The following is a 15332-nucleotide window of genomic DNA, read 5'->3' on the forward strand; positions in this document are numbered from 1 at the left end:
CCTGGCTGGACACCGAAGTGGGACTGAAGACAGCCCCCAAGATCAACTGAGTACAGTTTGACAACAAGGACCTCTGCGGAGGCCAGACATCTCACCTCACAAATAACATTGGTGCTCGGTAAATGGGTGACAATGATGTTTTGTGCTTTTTTAATCACCTGATGTAGAGCCTTCCTGTCCTACGCTGTGCATGAACCATGCCAGTTTTTGATGTTTCCAGTCAGAATGCTTTCTATTGTGCTTCTGTAAAAGGTCTCACATGACCATGCCGTGACAATAAAGGTATTTTGATAGTTTAAAAGACAGTGCCTTGGAGTTTTCCTGTGATTTTTTAAATCTTCATTTATCTCTATCCAAATAGCACCTCTAACAAACTCCAGCAAGCAGTCCAAAAGTCTATCAAAGTATTTTTTTAATTTTAAATTGATGATAGTGCTAAAGGTAAATCTCTGCAGACCATCAAAGTCATTAGGATTCCTCCTTTGGAGACAATGAATATATTTAGAAAGTTGCATGGCAATCCACTCAATAGTTGTTCAGATATTTCAGTCTAGATCAAAGCAGGTCATTGTTGCAATGGCACAAAGCCTGCTTACAGCAACATTGCTTACCCAAAGCAGCAGGTTGCTAGTACCTAAACTAGCATTGATATCAGTTTCTGCTGCTTCTACAGCTCTGCGGGATATCTTCAGCCATGTGTTTCTGTTGTGAACTTGAGAGTCACAACATTTGGAGGGTTTAAATGAACAATGGCAAGTCTAGGCTAGAAAAACACAAAGTAGTGTTTGTTAAAGGCTGCGGGAGACAATAGTGGTTTCAAATTAGTTTACAAATGACTGTAGAAATCTGAATCCTGAAAGATTTCCTCCCTCAAGTCTTTTCTACTTGGCTGATCCAAGTCTCTGGTTTATGGGAAAAAATGACTTCTTTTCCAAAGAAAATGACAAATCCTTTTTGCTTCTATATCTTTCATTTTAAAAAAAGACACATATCTTTCCTTGTTTCTGATAAACAAGAGAGATAAAAATAAAAATTAAAAAAAACAGTTCAGAGTCAGTCTGCTGCTCAGTGTGTTAACATCCTTTATTCTGCACTCTGACTACCTGACATATTACAGTCAAGGGTCCCCACGGTAACCAGGGGGTACGCTGTGTACTTCATGGACAGGTTACCTCGGTAACCAGAAACCCTCCATGCTGAGCAGCTACTGAGTATGTGTGTGAGTGCATGTGTTTGTGTGTGTGCAAATGAGCAGCACACAGAGTATTTTTATTGGGCTCTGAAACTTCACTGGCCAAATAAACAGCCTGGGAAAACTCCTCTGTTGCTTGAATTAACATTGTTTCATCGTTTGCAAATGGGGGCAGAGAAAGAGGAGAGGAAAGGCGAGTAAGAGGAGAGGGGGTGGGGCTGTCCTAGTTATGCTTATCCCATGTATATATATACACACACTTTTGCACCATGATGTCTGTCTTTATGGTATGTGCATTGTGGCAAATTCCTGACAAAAGCCAGTGTTTCCCATACATACACTTATCAACCACAATGGCAGAAAAGTGCACCACAAATAGATTCTGCTGGCTGATAAGGCAGCATCATAAAAGTGCTTTTGTATTGTTTACGTCAACTGCTACGTCACACAAGGAGGACCAACAAGAACCCTTGAGAACGTTCCTGTAAGTCAATAATCAAATGATGAATAATAACCAAGATATACAGCTGGAGTCATATGGGAAGATTTCTGGTTTTCATTTTTGTGCTTTTGATGAACAAGTGAGTTATGGGTCAAATTGAGCTGGTGACACTAAATCTGTTGACTGATTTCTTGTGGATGCTAGGATATAAGTTTTTATATCGTGGTGAATTTCCATCACCTGTATAATCGTGAGTTGGATTAATCATGAATATCCTCACGAGTGACTTAAAGAAAGCTGTTTAACTCGATAACCTACAAGTCTATATTGATTTCCTGATTCATTTTGAATTGCCACAACTGGGAGCCCGCATCTTTTCAGTTATTCCAAAATCCTAAACCTAAATCCTTAAATCAAATGTGTGGAAGTAAGGGACCCACCATTTATTTATCCTTTATTCATGCAGAGGGACCTTATGATTTATAATTACCTTATTTAATACTGTTTGTTTTTTTGTTGACCAGGATAATCATGAGAAATTTTCATATAATCTCATGCAAAGTAGATCGACATTAAATGTATTGACAACAATTTTGAAATTTGCATCATCGTTCTTGATAAAGCAAAAATGCCATACAATAGCTGGTTCCTGCCTGTAAAGTATGAATATTTGCTTCTTTTTTCTTAACAATATCATTGTAAACTGAATATCTTTCGGTTTTGGTTTTTTGGTCAAACCAAACCAAAAAAATCGAAGGTAACATTTGGGATGCAAAAATATTCGACACATTATGAAGGCTACAAGAAGTTCCACTAAAAAGCTACTAAATTGACTTTGAGTCTCAAATTGAAGAATGGATGTGACGGGTGAATTGAACCATGAGGTTTCACAAACATTCTTCAGTTTTGTACAGTTTCACTCCGACCACTATCATATCCAGTTTGAATCCAAATGTGGCCCCTGAGAAAAACATTTTTTCAAATAGCAGCTCCACATCACTGAAGTCTATTTCAGGGTCTGTGACATTAAACCCTTTTAAAACACTGCACATTTTATTTTGGTCTGTGGGAAACCCATATATAAAAGTGTGTTCTGGAGAATTCTGCCTGATCTCGAGGGACAAGAGGCAGCGTTTTTAAGGGGGAAGATGAGGAGAAGATGAAGAGAGTTGGCGTAAGGATGGAGTGGAAGGGAGACGTGCACTTATCAACTCCATGATGGGATAAGAGGAGCTAATGGTCCATCGTCACATGGCAAACACACACCCGCTGGTCGCTGCTCACATGAACACACACACAGAAACAGAGAACAAAAAGGTGCCTGATTCATTCATGCTTGATTTATTCTGCATGCTCTAACATTGGTAGCTAAGGGAAGTAATGGTGCCGTAGAGACAGAGAACCAGATCACAAAACATGGAACTGAACCAACAATAGGTGGACACTGCTGCACAATAAGAGCTTCATCTTGACTGTTATGTTATCCCTGTATGTCACTCAGTACTTTGGTATTGTGTCCATCCACAGAGTAGATAGCATCAGAGTAGCAGGGGTGAGCAGGTTTAACAGGCAGCTGATTTGTTTTGTACACAGCAACCAAAGGGCATCAGCTGGAGGACATCTTGCTTCTACGTCACCAACTTGAAAAGTTGTTGTAAGAAATCATGTTTGTTATTTCAGAGAAAATGAAAATCGTGATACAAAAATGATCATGAATCATATTGCAATAGTAATATCTCTCAAAAAGAATTGCTATATTATTTTTTTTACCATATAATGCAGCCCCAAATGTACTGTATCTATTTTATGCAAAGCCATATAAGGGAAACCAGGGATTATCTATCTGTCTTGTCTATAGAAAAATGTCCATTCCAGTTTCCTAAAGCCTAATGTTTGTGAGTGTTTTTAAAAATGTGTAAAACGCAAATAAAATAGGCCTAACTTATTGGCTTAAGGAAACCTACAAAGTTAATGTATACCATGATGTAGTACATTTTCTGTGAAATCTACTGAGAGATTTTTGATTGATGAAAATGGCCAGACAGGTTTCCGTTTTTGGCTAATCCAGTTAATTTAGTATTTGAAAATTTAAAGGTCTGGTGTGGGAGGGTGAGATGAGGAGTGTTCAGCTGGTTGCTATCTGCAGCCACACTGCTAGATGCAACTAAACCCTACACACTGGATCTTTTAAGGTTCATCTTATTATTGATGCAAAAAGATAATAAAATCCAATATTTTTAAAAGGAGTTCTGATCATTGACTTGCAACATTACCCACAACAGCCTAATAAAACCTGAGATTTTAAAGGTATACATACAGTTCCATTTTATAACTGTGAGCATGTTACACAAGCAGGCCTCAGATTGACAGCAGCCAGCCATCCAGCAGAGGCTTAGGGTAATGACTGGGTTGGAGATCTAGGGAAAATTCACCAGAAAAATTCCCCACATCTTCCAATTTTCCACGTGTCCTAGAGCCTGCATTTTTATCCGCTGGCTAATAAAGAAACTGACTAATAAACAGTTGACAGACAGACTGACTCCTGGAAGACAGCACAACAGTGTACTCAGCTGCAGCTCTGACCAAAGCCCTGCATCTAAACAAGTCGTGACTCTGAGACGTCTGGAACAGTTTCTGTCTCTGCTGATTCAGTTTTTACTTCCTGGAAAGAAATTTTAATAAACACTGATGTTTCAAAAATAGATATAATTTTTAAAAAAATGATAATAATTTATCTTCAGTACTGGTGTGAAAAACAATGAACCAAAAGTAAAAATACATGCAGCAGATATCTGCCACGAGTCAAATATTTCAGAATAGGTCAGACTTCATTCACTCTCAAGAATAGGGGAAAAAAATGCCACTTTCACCAGATGCTTTGCAAAGTTTCATAACACAAACTGACAGTAACCTTGCAGGTACAAATGGAGGCCATAGTAATCCTAGAGTTATAGATACCCCTGTTCACCCTTTTTATACCAAAGAAAAGCAGTATCACACTGACAATGATTGGGAAGGGGGTCACAAAGTCAGGTCATGTAACACGTGTTGACCTATTTAGACTGACGGCAAACGGGTTTATCCAGGGACACTGGATCGGTCTGAAAGGAGTACAGGTGTAATGGTGTCTGAATCCAGGAAGAGCTTGACTGCCAAACAGCTGGCTGGGTGGATACAGCTATGACCGCTTCCAGAGGGTCGACAGGGAGGATGAGAGGAAGGGAGAGAGGGAGGGAAGAGAGGAGCAGTGGGGACAGAGGAAGGAGTCTGCAGCTCTGTGTTTGTGTGTTTCAGTGCTAGTCCCCCCCAGAATTACATTAGGTTTAGATGACTATGGATTGGTCATGCTATCAATTTTTTCTTCCTTTTGGTAGCAGTTTGTCGCTGCCTTCCTTTTGTTGTCCATATGTCATCGGGGATAGACACATTAATCAGATTCTCGTTTAATGTACAATAAGTCACTTCTGCTAGTCTCTCTATCAAAATGAAACATAATACACTGCAAAAGACCGCTGCTCAGCTGTTCGTAGCCATCGAGCTCTGAAGCAGAGAGTTGGGTGCAGAGGAAAACATTCTGGAAGAATAAACACCCAGAGTCACAATCGGATTCGGCTTGCATCCAGAGCCTTTACAAACAGGAGGAGCTTGGGGACAGTTTTTATTTTTTGGGATTCAAAACTGGATTTATCCTTACTCCCATTCATCAGCAGCAGTGATCCACTGAGGAGATCTGCATTTTCCAGTGTTAATGTTCTGTTATGTTTAATGAGCGTAACGTTACAGAGAGGAGAGGGGAAAAAGAAGAGCGAGAACCAGAGTGTCTGGTGAGTAATGAGTTTAGTGATTGACCTGAAAGCAAACACACAAACAAACACACCTTCTGTGTGTGTTGTTGCTCTAGTTTAGGGCTAATTCACAATATAGTAATCTGGCTGTTCGGGGCAAATAAAAACAGCGCTCAAACTTTTGCTGGTGTTTTGCTGGTGGTGAACACACCATTAAACAACCACCATTGTTAATGCAAATCTACCATACTATGACTTGACTCAGGGAAAAATGTTCGAGGACGAGGTAATGCTTTAAAGTTAATTCACGTTACATTTCAACAACTTCAATCCTCACTCTCTGGATCTCTTTCCCAGAAGCTATAGCAACAGGCTACCAAATGAAACGTACTTCACCTTGAGTAAACTTCAGACTGGATTTCTCTGGGTTTGTTATTGGAAATATTTGGGATAATGTAAGTACACAGGTCAAACATTTGTATGCAGATATCTTACATATTATATTTTTAAAATCTTGAGAATTTATGCATCTCACCATTACAAAAAAACATCTCAAAAATTACACCCTGGCTTTTGAGTATGCTACACTTGCCTAAACAAAAAAAACAAAAAAAATACTAATAATTGATTTATGAGCTCTGTTACTGTACTATTACTTCACTTCAGGTGTTTTCAGGTATTCTGATTAGACCTCTGCTCACTTTGAAGCACAAAGCTATGCTAGGTATTACGTGAGTTTACCAAACTGAATGTGATGTGTGTATCTGCAAGTGAGAAAACCATCCTCCATTTAATCATTCAATTATCCTGATCAATCAGGGGGCTGTTTGTCTAAATGTGGCCTAAACAACCAACACAAGTTAAGTCACCTGTGTGGGTCATTATCACGATCCAATCAGATGTTTCAGTTGATAATTAATACTGTAAATGGACACAGACGCACAAAAACAAAATGAGATTTTCACTGCAAAGAAAAGAAAGATGTAGATGAAGTACTTCAGTTACTCACTCTGACATTTTGCTGTATTTGTTAGTGTTTGGATCTGTTTCTACGATGCAAACAGTTTTTTCTCTCTTCTGACTGACAGCCTATTCATTCTCGATGTATGCTGTTACTACTTACTGTTGCAGCAGCTGATTTCCCCACTGGGAACATTAAAGTTTCATCTAATCCATTATGTCTATAAACTCTACTCATCTCTCAGTCCACTGGCCTTCTCCCACCATATGAAAACATCTCTTCCATCATTAAACCTCCTCCCTCGCTTCCTCTTTATGGGCTTTGTTCTCCTTCAATCATCTCTCACACCCCCTCCCTCCCTTTTCATCTCCCTCACTGTCTCCTGCAGATGTGTGTTAGCACAATTTTGTTAATTAAGAAAGACATCCACCCTCACACACAAAGTAACGTGGGATTCAACTATTACTGCCACACATCGACTCACACCTACAAAAACACCCCCCTCCACATACACATAATGTGTTGAAACGCTTGGCTTGACTGGATATAACAGCTTGTCGTGTCCAGGCCAGTGCCCTCAGCTTCGACATGACTTCATTCACACCCACTGTGACCTGCTAAGACGCAGACTCCTGGCTTACTAAACAACAGGAACTTCTTTTATCAGAGCTTCTACTGTCACACATCCACAAGCCAGTGAGAAGGTTCAACAATAGTGGATCAAGACTCGCTCTGTGCCACATAGCGCAGTGTTCTGCATCTCATCTCTAAAAGCGAAGCCATCTCTAAATCAGTCTAAATCTTTCACTCAGTAGCTGGACAATTAAGTTGTTAAGTTCTGTTGCAACGTCGCTCTCTTGCATTGAGTTGTGGGCGAACATTTAGACATTACTTTTATATGCTGTAGATGTGAGAGGGGAGGCAAGGTTCAGCATCTAAAATCATCGCTAAAAAACAAAGTTTTCATGTGGGTGCATATCGAACATCATATACGGCAATACCAACATATCTTATAGGGCAGTATCACCCAGTAATACTGGCCAACTGATATATCAGTCAGGCTCTATTTGGTTGGACAAAAGAAGCAATTTGAAGATGTCACTTTGGGCTCTGCAAAATTATAATGAGCATTTTTTTTTTTTTACAATTTTTTAGACTAAATGATTAATCATTTAATCCTGAAAATAATCAACAGTGAAAGTAATTGTTAGTTGGTGCTCTATTTGTGTTGTGTGACCAATAGAACTGACCCAGTCTTCATTAAACACAATTAAGAACACATTGAGACTTTTGAATCACCAACAAAAACATTGCAAATGTATCTTTAATATTCAATTTATTGCCCAATCCTCATCCAAATCTCAGAAGACAGGCCCATAAAGTAAGAAAACACAATTACAAAGCAGTGGAGATGCTACCCTACAGTCAGTAAACTGGAATCAGTCCAGGCTTTGATATACTAAAGGCTACTGTCTATAAATATCACAAACAAGAGAGAGGCAATCGAGCACCCTTGTCTGAGTCCGATGGCCACCTGATGCCAAGAATAAAAACACGCCTCTTGCTCCAAGTATCAAATGATCCACATGTAACCCGGGTACCCCGTACTCCAACAACACCTCCCATAGGACACCTGAGGGAACACAATAATAAGCCTTTTCGAAATCCACACAACACATCAAGGAAAGAAAAGCAAACTCTTGTGAACTCTTGATCTGCAGGAGGGTAAAAAACCAGCTCACTGTGAATTGGTCTAAAGTCTCCAATTCATTCAACAGGCTTCAAAATAAAAATCAAGTGTCTAGCCAGCCGTTTAGTGCCTGTCCTCTTCTTCTCCACCTTTACGGCCTTTATCCCCTTATCCTTGTCTTTCAGTTTGGCTGATCAGTAGAGACGACTGCCTGTCAGCCTCTTGTCCTTCAGCCAGACTTGGCCGCTCCACTCTGCTGGCCTCCGGCTCACCTCAACCAGACAGACCCGAGCACAGCATGGCAGCATCCTGGCACTAAGCGCACACACACAAGGCACACAGAGCTTTAATTCAGACAAACACTTCCTACTTTATGTGTGTGTCTCGAAGGGCAGGAAGCCAGCGCGGTAATAGGATGTTCCTCGCTTGCTTTGTTGAGTCTCAAAGACCTGGGTTAGAGCCAAAATACAGGGCAAAAGCAGAGGCGCCAAGCCTCAATGAATATACTAATGCTAACTTGAGTGCTAGATGGGTTTTTTATAGTAATATTGCTATTTGTAAAAGAGACCTATTGATTGAATTTAGCTAGTACATCCACAACAAAAATCTGAGGGGCTTAAAAGATAATCAAACGGATAGGAAAGCAGAAAGAAAAACATTTCTGCAACACTTACCTTCTACAAGCCTTAAAACATTATTACAAGTAGACATAGCTTTGAGTTTTAAGAGGTCACAGTCCACAAAGATTAGAAATCACTGGTTTAATCATTCAACAGAAAATTAGGAGCTATTTTGATAAAAGAGCAATCATTTCATTAATATTTCAAGGAGAAATGCCAAAAATTAGCTGGTTCCAGCTTTGAAAAAGTAAAGACAGGATGCTTGCCGTTACCTTAAATAAAATAAAGATTTAAATATCTTTGAGTTTTGATATGAAACAGGCAACTGAAAACTTGATGGGCCTCTAACAATATTTTCTGTATTTTTATAGAATTAATCAAGAAAACAATTAATTAATTGTTTGATTGTGAAAATAATAGTTTTAGCTCTGAGGAAATCAGAACAGATAGACACTAGGACTGCAAGTAGCAATTATTTCTATCATCAATTAATCTGACAAATTTTTCATGATTAATTGTCTAGTCATACAAAAAGTTACAAAAGAAATGGATAAAAAATGCATTTTCCAGAGCCCAAAGATACATATTAAAATAGCTTATTTGTCCAGCCAACAGTCAAAAAACACAAGGACTAATTAATGACAAAGAAAAGCAGCAAATCCTCACATTTAAGAAGCTGGAACCAGTGAATATTTGACGCTTTTGCTTGAAAAAAACTGAAACAATTAATCGATTATCAAAACAGTCGGGTTTCGACCTAATTGGTTAATTGACTATGTGTTGCAGTTATGCACAGCTATTGAATGTCATCTGATTCAATGCAGCCATCATAGTCATACATGAGTCAACCAATTGCACAAGTGGTTATATTAATGGTATCTGGCCAACACGTTGGACAGCCAATGATGTTTCATTAGACATCAGACAGCCAAACACCTGCTCACTAGTCAGTCATTCGTAAAACACAACAGCCAATCAGCTGTTTAACATCTTATTTTCCGGACAATAATCCGTAATCTGACATCAGACAGCCAATCAAGTGTAATCTGACATCAGACAGCCAACATATTAATCTCATCAGGGGATTATGACAGTCCGTCAACCAGTGTCTCCACTCAGCAGATCATAGCGTGCTTTGCTTTGCTTCAGCGCTGACAAGAAGACGATGCAGAGGTGAAGGAAACAGGTTTTTAATTAGCGAGTATCATTAGCATGATATTTTTAAAGATACAGCTCTGCACAAATTGTCAATACTGATACTGAGGTCGATTAACTGATTAGTTGTTCAACAGAAAACAATGGCTTGTGATTGGTAATTCAACCGTTTCCTTTAGTGTAAATGATTGATTTTTCGAAAGAATTCTGACAGATTTGTACACGTTATATGACTGTTAGGGCTGAAAATAATTATTTTTTCTAATTGATTAATACGCGGATTATTTCACAATTAATTTAATGATTGTTTAGTCTATAAAATGTCCAAAAACGTAAAAAAAAAAAAAAAAAAAATCTCAACCAGTTTCCCAAAGCCCAGAGTTACATTTTCAAATTGCTTCTTTGGCCAAGCAATAGTCAAAAACCCAAAGACTCTTCATTTAGTATTATAAATGACAAAGAAAAGCAGCAAAATTACTGAAACTGCAGATGAATTTTCTTTCATTGACCGATAGATTAAGTGATTCCCTGTTGCAGCTATCTAATGGATTATGGTTATCTAATCTTTTTCCAATAAAGAAATGACCTGAAAACAAATTCACACCTTCAGAAATAGACTCAAACAAATTTAATCAGTAAAAAAAATAAAATTTCTCTTCCAATTTTAAACCCATGTTAACTAACCAGTCTCTCCATCTGCTTATCGAGGAACACAAACAGACTCGGCTGATTATTTTCTATTCATAGGAGGAAAAAAAGGGAAAGAAAACTGAATGGATAACATGAACTGGAGAACCAAAAAAAAATACAGATATCCGAGAAAGAAAAATCTGCGTTCACGTGTCCACTATTTCACAATCCTTTTGGAATCACAGACAAGCACACAGTTATTTCTTTGTCTGTGGCAGCACGGTCATGTTACATTTGAGGGCTGAGCAGGCAAAAAATTAGCTTATATTAAACTGCAGATAATAACCACTGAGGTCAGCTGGAGGAGTATCATCTCAGGGAGCTCAAGTACCCCCTCCTCTCTGCACACACACACGCACACGCACACACACACACACACACACACAGTCAGAGGGGATGCTGCTGGTTGCATCTGGTTACAACAGCTTGCCATGATGGCCAACACCCCAAAACCATGCAGGCTGGAGCTCACCACCCTGTCAAATATTCAATAAATTAACCCCATGCTGAAACAAACAATTACACCACATCATAATAACCAATTTGAGACATGGGGCTGATGCAGAAGGAGACACTCACCCACTCTCATTTCTACTGTACTTGACAAAAAGCAGCAGCAGCTCATATTTGAGTGACTTAAGGAATAAAATCCAATGTGACTGGTTTGTGTTCAACGAACCGTTGTGTTATAACAGCTAAGAAAAAGACAGGAGGTGTAGGCTTTTATTTCGTCTTCAGTTCCCATTCACTTCACATGGAAGTTAAGACAAAAGACTGGACAGCAGGCAACAAAGAGGCACCCAAAGCCAATCAGAGAGTGAAACAACCGGCTGTGAAGTTGAGGTTCATTTGAAGCAGATGGAGCCGGATGGTGGTCTCACACCGTTTCTCCACCCTGCTACCGGGACTCCCTGCCTGCTTCTCTTTGAAACAGGGTGTGACACACAAAAAAACGTCAACATACAACTTCGTAACTTGCCAGTCGAACAAAAACATCCACTGAACAGCACGGGTTTTATACAAATTGACGTGTAATGTGGCGGAGAAGGCGGCGTGACCCCCGCCCCGGCTGCCTGCAGACTTGCCTATTGTTCCGCCGCTGTCACAGCCGTTAAGGTGCACCGCGGATTAGCTTTAGCTTCATTAGCCTCGCCGGCTAACAGCCACAGCCGGCCAGCTAGCGTTAGCCGCTCGCCCTTTTCCACACAAAGCTAAAAGGTAACACGGCACCTTTCTTCCACGAGTCGGTGGGTTGACCGCGTCCAAACACAACGCGAACAGGCCGAGCATTCAGTCAGAAACACACGATAAAGAGTTTAAACATACCCAGAGTTCCGTTCCCCAACTCATTGCGGTATCCCCCTTGTGACTTCTCCCGTATTGGACGCAGTTTTCCCCGCTCAGACTCTCCCAAACTGCCGCTGGGACTCCGGTCCTTCTGACTGCCTGTCTGCCGACAAACACACTCCTCCTCCTCCTCCTCCTCCTGCTGCTGCTGCTGCTGCTGCTCCCTATCCGCCGGGATTAACAGGGCCGCTCAAACCAGGGGCCCTGGACCACAGTGGCCCCAAAAATATTGTTCAGTTTGTTATGTGAATTAGACATTTTTCTAATGATTTCTTTTTAATTTACTCATTGCTTATATGCCTGTTTTTTTAATGTATTGCCTTAATATTTGTACCTTCATGCTTCGGAAAAATAGTTTCTTAGATTGACTTTATTGATCCCTCACCAGGAAATTCAGCTGTTAAAGCAGCTTACAGACTGAGTGAAAGATAAGCAAATTGAACAAAATAAAACGATAAAAAGATAAAGCGAAGACAGAATACACAATAGAATAATAGAAATATAGAATAAAATACTATTGTAAATAAAAATGAAAATTAATTAGAATCAGAATCAGCTTTATTGGCCAAGTATGTGAAACACATACAAGGAATTTGACTTCGTTTTTTTCTTAGCACCCGATGTACATAGACATAAACATGAACATAAATATAACATAACAAACATTCAACTAGAAAGAACAAGAACAACAAAGAACAGTAAGTTAAAAAAGTGTTCAGAGGTCATGTCTATTATAAATATATTTAAGTATATATATTATATCATTTACAGTGAGGATTTATGTACATATAAAGTGCAATTTAGTCTGTAAATGTAAAGACTGTGAGTGGATGATTTTGGAGTCACGGGGTTACTGACACTGGGTGACTGATCAAGTGTTCATCAGTGTGACGACCTGGGGGAAGAAACTGTTCTTGTGTCTGGTTGTTTTGGCGTACAGTGTTCTGTAGCGCCTGCCGGAGGGGAGAAGTTCAAACAGATTGTGTCCGGGGTGTGATGGGTCTGCAGAGATGTTTCGTGCCCATTTCCTGACTCAGTTTAGCACCAATGATTTTTTCTGCAGTCCTGATTGTCCGTGTCAGTCTGTTCCTGTCCTGTTTGGTGGCTGATCCAAACCAGACGATGATGGAGGTGCAGAGAACAGACTGGACTATTGCCGTGTAGAACTGGATCAGCAGCTCCTGGCGCAGGTTGAACTTACTGAGCTGACGCAGAAAGTACATCCTCTGCTGGGCCTTTTTGATTATGGAGTCTACGTTGGGAGTCCACTTTAGGTCCTGGGAGATGGAAGATCCCAGAAGGTTTCCACAGCAGACACAGAGTTATTGAAAATGGTGATGGGGAGCAGTGTAGGGGGGCTACTCCTGAAGTCCACTGTCATCTCCACAGTTTTGAGCGTGTTCAGCTCCAAATTGTTCTGACCACACCAGAGGGCGGACTATCTACATATATATAAGACTATCTACATATATATACATATTTACTTTCTTGAAACTTTCTTGCCAAAAAGCCTTAGACCTTAGATAAAGAAATTATCTGAAACCACATTCACACCTTCAGAAACAGGCTCAATAATATCTAATCAGTAAAAAAAAAAAAAGTGTATCTTCCAGTTTTAAACCGATGTTAACTAGCCAGTCTCTCCATCTGGCTGTCTAGGAACACAAACTGACTCTGCTGATTATTTTCTACTCATGGGAAGAAAAAAAGGGAAGAAAACCTGAATGGATAATGTGAATGGCAGGTCCAACATCCTCCTCCTGCTCTATATCCACTTGAAGGTATGTATAAATTACAGTTATGAACTTCTTTTTAAAGAGGCTCTGTAGAACTACTGTGTTGTGCTGGAAGCCGGTTGTTAATGTTCGTGGACTCCATTTCTCAACTAACTTTAACTATTGTTGCTCTCTTGTTGGTGGAGCGGAGAGAGGAACTGAGACGAGGCGCTCGAGAACGTCCATAAAGTCACATCCTTTGGACTGTCATGGAAAATCCACAGTCCAGCGGCATCAAACAACTTAAACAAATCGTCCACAGGCTTGAATAGGCAACAGAGAGAGACAGGGATGGTCTCATATTTCACGTCACGTTACATTTCACTCACATATGGCCAATAAAAAAGTGATTAATACATGTAAATTGCTACAAATTGTTACATAGAGCCCCTTTAAAGTACATATATTTTTTACAACCACAGGCCCATAACACTTACAGTTTGTGCCACTTGACAAGTCATGAAACAAACCCTACAAACAGCAAAATAAACAGATATGATCCATGAAGATCATGGAAAGAATAGATGTTAAATTATATAGTATAAATTTGCTGTCAGGGGAGCCTTTATACCGACAGAGTTGGTCTGTGGTCTGTTGTAGCATCTTATTACTCTTATGAAATTATAATAGGGTGCTTGTTTTTCAATCTCATATGACATTATTACAATATTTATAACAAGTGATCTGAAACATTAGACTGTACTCTGTGCCTTGCAGTAATAATTCAGGAATCATCAGGGACTTTTGATTAAGGTCAGCAGCACCTACAGAACGTTTTCAGATATCTCCTGATATGAATAAAGCACAACAACCAAAATTGACACTAAAGGCATGTTTTTTGTTCTTTTTAAATGAAGCTTTATTTCAGCTAAATTGCATCTCTTTGTGAGGCTAAACAGACTCTATGGGTCATATTATTGCCATAAGAATCTACCTGCCGTGAGTTACTTACATTAATTCACTGGGTCATGGTCTAGTTTGGGTTTTGTTTTATGTTATAAACACTTTAAATTGTTATTCTGATGATGACTGATCTTTGGACGGAGACCCATCACATTAATTGATGAATAAACAGTTCCCTCTAGTGGCCAAGACGTATCATTACAGATGTAGTCAGATAGATAGATAGATAGATAGATAGTTTGTTCTTAGTAGGCAAATAAGCCCATTTATTAGTTGTGCCCGTTGCCAAGCAAAAAAACAAACTAAAAAAAACTGTAATTTCATTAAAATGTTTTAACCCAGGCTGTTTAAGCAGGGGGAATTTACGAGAATCAAACTGACAACCTACTTCTAAGATTAAAAAGATGCACTGTTTTTCCCCCTGTACTTTCGTACATGCAGTGTTTCTTTTTCAGTTGTGAAAATGTTTTAAGACATTTACATTACTAGCTTTATAAAACAGAAATGGGAGAGGGAAACTAACAGTTGTATCTCAGAAGAAGTTTGGAAAGAGTATTGTGAATTTCAGTGGAGGGTATCAAGCTCAACTGCATGGAGAGTGTTTGGCTGGAGGAGGCTTTGTGGACACCTGCTCAGAAATCTCATCACTCAGGCAGTTCCAGTTGCTGGAGGAATTTGGCTCCCAGGAAGCTACCACTTGTTTTGGGCCTGTCCAAAAGTTCATGCTTTTTGGCATAAGATTTACACAGAATTAGTGACTATATTTGGGACG

The 15332-nt window shown here is 39.5% G+C and overlaps 1 protein-coding gene across 2 annotated transcripts in view; it reads right to left on the reverse strand.

Annotated features, from left to right (window-relative positions):
• fnbp1l (formin binding protein 1-like) overlaps window positions 1-11976 on the reverse strand; it is a 55908-nt gene extending 43932 nt beyond the window's left edge. For both annotated transcript variants that reach the window (XM_073475947.1, XM_073475946.1), the window contains exon 1: window positions 11862-11976. In XM_073475947.1, coding sequence (XP_073332048.1) covers window positions 11862-11885 — 24 coding nt within the window. In that variant the 5' untranslated portion in view covers window positions 11886-11976. The remainder of the gene's footprint in view (window positions 1-11861) is intronic.
• Between the last annotated feature and the right edge of the window lie 3356 nt (window positions 11977-15332).

This window comes from Pagrus major, chromosome 11, assembly GCF_040436345.1.
Source record: "Pagrus major chromosome 11, Pma_NU_1.0".
In the NCBI taxonomy this organism is placed as follows: Eukaryota; Metazoa; Chordata; class Actinopteri; order Spariformes; family Sparidae; genus Pagrus; species Pagrus major.